Below are 7,500 nucleotides of genomic sequence, written 5' to 3' on the forward strand. Positions count from 1 at the left end.
AGTGGAGCTAAACATAGGGGGGCCCAACAGGAAAGGTGATTAAAATCAGGGCTGGAGACCAGAAACTGGTTTTGTAAACAAGTATATGTTTAATATTATGTTGATAGCCAGTAAGAATATTACAAGGAAGTGGTTAACAACAGATGTAGCCAAGGTTGAAGACTAGTTCGAGGTTATCCACGACATTTATGGAGAAGCTCACTTTCACTTTTTATTCAATTTATGATGATCTCATTTTTACTTCTCCTCCCCCAAATTTTTTGTTTAAGCTACTCAAATGTTCGTTCACTTATATTTTTCTCCAGGAGTACATATTTTCAGCTTGTCTTTCTTTCATACTAACTGTATTATTAGAATAGATTTTTTCACTATTTTAATTATTGTGTCCACTTGTATAACCACATTTTTTTTTTTTTTATTCCTTTCACTCATTTTATTTTCTCTGGATTTTCAAAATATGTTTAAGTAGTTCATTCCACTCTTTTCTACGTATATATTATTTTATTGTTTTTTTTCTTTAAATCAGAAAAAAATATGCATATGTGTTGTGCTGTATTATGTATACCAATGTGTTCCTAATAAAAATTTGAATTAAAATAAAAAAATTAAAATTAGGGCTGCACTATATGACAAAAATGTGCACCCTCAGGACAAACTTGACATTTTGAGCTCCAATACTGTCCGCTAACGAGCAAGAAGACTTTATAATGTAGGGGTAACGAACGACAAAATGGTTGATTCCAACTCCAAAATGTAAAAGTTATACATGGCCTTTTTTCCACAACAAAAATAAGACTTAAAATAAATGAAACCGTAGCATAACTTGGGTATAATGGGAGAGGATTTTTGAGAATCTATGTGAGCTACGACAGAAAGTATGTTCTCTGTTCCTCACGGTCCACGTTAGTATGACCCTTGTGACTCTTCCAACAAACATATTGCCCAACCCCAATAGCCTCCATATCGCACAAATGACACACTGCCACATAACCCATGCAGTACACAATGACTTATCAGTCCTTCCAGAGTTTTTTTGTGATTGTTGCGGGCAAACATCCTTGATTATGCGGCACGTTTTCTTAAAAAATGCGATGGAATATGCGGGATATCTATGAAATTGCAGGAACGTGCAAAAATTGCTTCCCCCAGCACCCTGCTTTTCGATGATGTTCACGTCGCGTAATTACGTCACTTCATAACGTTCCCATGGCAACAGGGGAAAATGGCTGCTCTTGTGTGAAGTAAACGCAACATTTTTCACCTTTCTGCTGAGATATATTAAGGGACTTTTTTGCAAAGAAAATGCCAGGGATTACGAAATCGTGCGAGCATGAGCGTTTTTCTGGAGGGACTGACTTTCATGTTGAACATCAGGAGGTAACGAGGAAGGAGGTGCGACGGAGGACACGTGGCCAGACCTTAAAGGGGATGTTGAGGACCACTGTTGGTGCTTTCATCCCCTGAGCTACCCGGGCACTTCCCCCTGATTACTGCTTTGATGTAAAGTATGTTATATGTATGGAAAGTAGGTCGACCCGGACCTCGTGTTATGAATACAAAACCTTACGTTTTATTTTTATAGGACAGCTGAAGACGTGACAGGGGAGAGAGAGAGGGGGAACGACAGGCAGCAAAGGGCAGCAGGTCGGAGTCGAACCTGCGGCCGCTGCGTGAACTTCTATATATGGCCACCCGCTCTACCAGGTGAGCTACCCGGGCGCCCACATGCAGATCTCTGAGTAAACCGTTTGGGAACCCCTGATGTAAAGTCTTATTCTGCCACCCGCAACGTGTGTCTGTCTGTGTGTCTGTGTGTGTGTGTCTGTGTGTGAGTCTGTGTGTGTGTGTGTCTGTGTGTGAGTCTGTGTGGGAGTGTGTGTGTGTGTCTGTGTGGGAGTCTGTGTGTGTGTCTGTGTGTGAGTCTGTGTGTGTGTGTGTCTTTGTGTGAGTCTGTGTGTCTGTGTGTGAGTCTGTGTGTGTGTCTGTGTGTGAGTCTGTGTGTGTGTGTGTCTGTGTGGGAGTGTGTGTGTGTGTCTGTGTGGGAGTCTGTGTGTGTGTCTGTGTGTGAGTCTGTGTATGTGTGTGTCTTTGTGTGAGTCTGTGTGTCTGTGTGGGAGTCTGTGTGTGTGTGTGTCTTTGTGTGAGTCTGTGTGTCTGTGTGGGAGTCTGTGTGTGTGTCTGTGTGTGAGTCTGTGTGTGTGTGTGTCTGTGTGTGAGTCTGTGTATGTGTGTGTCTTTGTGTGAGTCTGTGTGTCTGTGTGGGAGTCTGTGTGTGTGTGTGTCTTTGTGTGAGTCTGTGTGTCTGTGTGGGAGTCTGTGTGTGTGTCTGTGTGCGAGTCTGTGTGTGAGTCTGTGTGTGAGTCTGTGTGTGTGTGTGTCTTTGTGGGAGTCTGTGTGGGAGTCTGTGTGTGTGTGTGTGTGTGTGTCTTTGTGTCTGTGTGGGAGTCTGTGTGTGTGTGTGTGTGTCTTTGTGTGAGTCTGTGTGTGAGTGTGTGTGTGTGTGTGTCTTTTCAGTAACGTCACCCCCTGTGTCCCCTTAGCGTTGGCCCCATGGTGCCTTTCATCAGCCTGTTGCTGTGATGTCTGACCTGTAGCAGTCGGTGCCGTAGGGACACTCAGGTCGGTCCTCCCCTGTCTCTTGCTCTTCCTCCTCCTCCTCGTCCTCCTCGTAGTCCGTGTCACCGGGGTGACTGCACTCCTGGAAATGGACCGGGTTCTTCCTGGAGACGAGAAAGAAGACGGAGGTGATTAGAGGAGAGAGGTCTTCAGAAAACATATCCAAGGTGGGGAGGATGCAGCAGTTAGCCCATGTCACTGCTGGCCGGTTAATTCACCGTGAAGGCTCCGCTACACTCAGTGTTAACTGACCGCACGTTCGGTGTAGCAGTGTGGGCAGTAGGGCCGTGCTCGATTGAAGAAATTCTGAGTCGACTAACACTCATTCAGTTGTACCGACTGATCGATTAGTTGATTTAATCGACAGATCTGTAAATCTGAGTTTCTCCGCTAAGAGTCGTGCTAAAAGCACCACTTTAATTCTTGTGTTTACCAGAGATGAGCTCGTACGTTTCTTGGTAATAAGTCATTCAGCGTGAAAACAGCATCAGACATGACTAATGGACTAAAGAGATCTAAGCTGACTAAGACCAGAACCACCAATTAGTCCACTGATCCACTAAGAGGGAGCAGTTCTTATTAAAGCTCCGTGACAACGTAAACGTCTGCACGTCTTTTTACTTAAACCAAATATAAGGACACTGGCTCACAGCTTGGACTTATTTGTGGCTAAAGCAGCTACTTGAAATGTGTATATTTTAGGGGTGGAGGGAAAAAATCGATACAGCATAGTATTGCAATATTTTCCGTGGCAAAACTGTATCGATACACAGACGGCAAGTATGGATCTATTATTATATGTGTGTTGGTCAGTCTGTCTGCTTGATAATCCTCATTTTGCAGCAATAAAACAGAAGTGAGATGAACAAACAGAAATGTGTCTTTTTAGATAAAACAGATGTTGACAAAGTTTCCTTTTGGGGACATAATTTGAAATTGGGAAAAATTTGAAGTTGGAAAAAAGGTAAGACATTTTTGGGGGACTTTCATTCACTCAGCGCTTCCAGCTCTGCAGCTGGATGATATTAATCAGTCAGCTGTAAACGAGGCTCTAAAGTCTCCTCTCTCTCTGTGTGTGTGTGCACGGAGATGATTTCCCACCAGTCAGAGACGGTAGTTTGGGAGCTTCAAAAAGGTAAATCAATGCTTCTTCACTGCAGCTTATCTCTGGGATTCAGGGTTGTCTCAGAACAAAAACCTACACAACGTCCACGATTAGCTTTTGATCTTAATTTTTAAGATGTAGCGTCTCTTGAGGATAAAAAGCCGAGAGACAGGAAGCAGCTGGCTGCTTTTGAGAAGCTTTTGGACCCGATTCTGTTCCCGGCTTCGCGTTCATCAGCTCGAGTGCACTTCATGTCATATTCGCTGGAAAATGAGCCACATCAAAGAGAAAGCCCTCTGGCAGGGCTCGAGATGAATTCGCCCTCAAACCTTCTGTTTATTTAGTGCTGTGTGGAAGCTCAGCGGTTGCCGTTTGTGCACGGGCGAACGCAACTGTAACTAGGGCTGGCTGCCGAACTCAATACTTTTTAGGCACCGAGTGAATTGCATCCTTAGCATAGGCGTAGATTTCGGGGGGGGGGGATACAGGGGATATGTCCCCCCTAATTATTTAGACGCTCAGAAAAATATGAAAGACAACCCACTCCCCAAAAGAGGTAAAAATAACAGTTCAGGAGGGTCAAAATGTATGGAAAACATGAACTGTGTGTACTTTGCTACTGTCTGACTGACAGCTCTTCATGCATGTCCACCCACCATCTGGAACTCAACCATGACAAGACTGAGCTCCTTTACCTTCCAGGGAAGGGCTCTCCTACCCAGGACCGACTATAACAATAGACAACTCTGTGGTAGCCCCCACCCAGACCGCTAAAAACCTGGGTGTGACACCTGACGACCTACTCTCCTTCACTGCGACCACCCGATCGTGTAGATACATGCTGCACAACATCAGAAGGATACGTCAGGTTCTGGTTCAGGCTCTGGTCATCTCACGTCTAGACTACTGCAACTCCCTGCTGATTGGCCTGCCTGCATGCTCCCTCCTGATTGGCCTGCCTGCATGCTCCCTCCTGATTGGCCTGCCTGCATGTGCCGTCCGGCCCCTGCAGCTCATTCAGAACGCAGCAGCTCGACTTGTCTTCAACCTCGCCGAGTTCTCTCACGCTACAGCGCTCGTCCTCTCTCTTCACTGGTTACCAGTTGCTTCAAGACACTAGTACTTGTATACAGGACCACGAACGGATCAGCCCCAGCGTACATCCAGGACACGGTCAAACCATATACCCCCAGCCCGCTCTGCATCAGCCAACCTGCTCGCTGCCCCCTCACAGCGAGGGAGAACTAATCCTGGCTCCTAAATGGTGGAATGAGCTCCCTAATGACATCAGGACGGCCGAAAGCCTACGCATCTTCCACCGAAGGCTAAAACCACATCTCTTCCCACTGCACCTCGGATAATAATAATAATACTAAAAATATATATCAATTCTTAAAGCTGCACTTCCATATGGCTCTTTGTAGTTTGGCTTATTTAAAGCTAATGTACTTGCACTTACTACGAGTTTGCACCTTCTGGGTTGAAAGCACTCTGCTGCTAAAGTCTATATATTTTATATTCTACCTCCACCTCACGGTGAACCTAACTTCTAACAATCAGTGCTCTGTTCCAAGTCTACTTATGCCCTGTCTTTTGTTGTCGGTTGTCTGTCCTGTCCCTTGTCTTGTCTTGTCTTAAATGCTCTACTTTAAGTAGGCTAGTAATTGCACTTTATGTATAATCTATAATGTGTGTGCACTAAATGCAGCCTGTCTCAAATGTCGTTTTGATATATTTTCAAATGTGTAACACCACTTGATCCGAGGTGAAACCTTGTTTGGTCTCACTATATACAGTGTATATGGTTGAAATGACAATTAAACCCACTGGACTTGACTGAATTGGAAGTCTCTTTGGATAAAAGCGTCAGCTACATGACATGTAATGTACTACACTAATGTATTACTGTCTATCGAATGTTTTTTGAAGGCTACCCAGCCCTACCTGTAGCAGCTCTTCCCGTACGGACACGGCGTTCTGAGTCGCGGTCCGGACGCGGCGCCGCTGTTCGCCGCCATGGACTCGGCTCGTTTCGTCTGCCGGCGTCCGTTTTTCGCGGTGTTCCCGTCAGCTGTGGACGTCTCTCCGCCTCCCTCGGCCTCGTCCGTCTCCATGGGGAAGCCGTCGGACTCGTCGCTCATCTCCGACCTCTTGGATTCGCTCGGAAGACGAGGCGAGGGCTGCTGGGGAGGGAGATCCTGAGAGCAGACGACAGTAACAGACACACAACGGGTTACATAAGGCTACGTTCACACTCAGGGGCCCTATTTTAACCATCTGAGCGCAAGTCGTGAAGCGTCTGGAGCAGGTGAGGTTAGGACTTAGTGTCTTCATTAATCAGAGGTGTGTTTTGGGCGTAACATGCAACCAACCAATCAGAGATCAGCTCCCATTCCCTTTAAAAGCCAGGCGCGTTTGGACCTTGGAGCATTGCTGTTATGATGGAGGATTTACACCCTAATATTTTTATTAGTAATCTTCTGCATGTGTGTGTGTTGCTGTGTGTCCCTGTGTGTGTAACAAGCATAGTGTGCACGCTGTGCACGAGCCTAGGAGCATTTTACTAATGCTCTGTTAAAATAACAATGAAATGCTGCGTTATTGACTTTAGACCAGGTTTTTGTTGGTCAATGGCGCGATCACTTCCCGCTGCCTCAAGATAACAATACGCCCAGAATGCACCTGAACACACCTCCCTGTAAGACCAGCCCGCCCAGAATGCACCTGAACACACCTCCCTGTAAGACCAGCACGCCCAGAATGCACCTGAACACACCTCCCTGTAAGACCAGATGGGAGCAGGTGAATTTGCTATTTAAACGACGTGGGCGCTGGACGGATATTGACAACTGCGTCGGTCTTAAACTAGCAAAGACTCTTGCGTCGGGCTTTGCGCTGCGCCGGGTGCGAGATAGGGCTCGTGGAGTCTTTTTTGACAAGAAAAAGTCGACCAAATACCTTGATGTCGATAATGTGGCGATGTTGTAGCATTGACTGACAATATATTAACACAATGAGATTAGATTTCTTTAGTCTTCTTTGAATGCACCGTAACATTACTCCAAATTACAACTTAAAAAGGTAAGAGTGGCAGGAGGCTTTATTTGGGGAAAAAATTATTCATTCGTGGGAAACAAATGTGTGTGTGTGATATCAGCCACCGACTGTACTCAACTGTTTTCGACTGAGATGCCGTCTGTTCCTCATCGCTCCTCTTCCTCCTCCTCTTCTTTGGCCTCTCCTCCTCCTCCTCCTCCTCCTCGCTAAGCCCCGCCCCCTGCGGTGAGGAGGTTTTGGGGGGCGTGGCCTGTTTGGCTGCTGCTCCTTTAGCGCTGGTGGGCGGCGCTTTACTTCGCTTAGCAGCTGTTGCAACTAAAACACAGAAACTAAAAATCATTCCAGAGGATTTGACAGCCATAAAATGAACTGCTATAAAAGGGCTACATGACATTATACGAGGACAATATGCATCACAATAACCATATTACCTTCTAAATAAACAGATATTAAAGTGTTCTCAGTTCTGCAGCTTTCGGTTTTCTGCTAAAACACAACAAACTGGTTGTTGAGTTTAAAACAAATGAGAGGACATCATTTCCAACTTTCTTTTATTGAACAAATTGAACATTGAATTCAATATCAAAAGCAGCACTAAAAAAAACAGATGACAGTATAGTACATGAGAGAAAAGGTACTTAATTACTGTACTTTCCACCACTGCAAACTATTTGAGAAGTCCAACTCTTGCTGCGACTGTGAACACACTTCTGGCTCCTTTC

The 7,500-nt window shown here is 45.5% G+C and overlaps 1 protein-coding gene across 2 annotated transcripts in view; it reads right to left on the reverse strand.

The window, feature by feature from the left end:
* The window catches only part of aplf (aprataxin and PNKP like factor), a 54,343-nt gene that overhangs the window by 6,272 nt on the left and 40,571 nt on the right, over nt 1-7,500 (reverse strand). For both annotated transcript variants that reach the window (XM_039808399.1, XM_039808404.1), the window contains exons 7-9: nt 6,897-7,093; nt 5,666-5,919; nt 2,589-2,720 (exon numbers count right to left, since the gene is read on the reverse strand). In XM_039808399.1, the coding sequence (XP_039664333.1) occupies nt 2,589-2,720; nt 5,666-5,919; nt 6,897-7,093 (583 nt within the window). The remainder of the gene's footprint in view (nt 1-2,588; nt 2,721-5,665; nt 5,920-6,896; nt 7,094-7,500) is intronic.

Source organism: Perca fluviatilis, chromosome 1, assembly GCF_010015445.1.
Source record: "Perca fluviatilis chromosome 1, GENO_Pfluv_1.0, whole genome shotgun sequence".
Taxonomy (NCBI): Eukaryota; Metazoa; Chordata; class Actinopteri; order Perciformes; family Percidae; genus Perca; species Perca fluviatilis.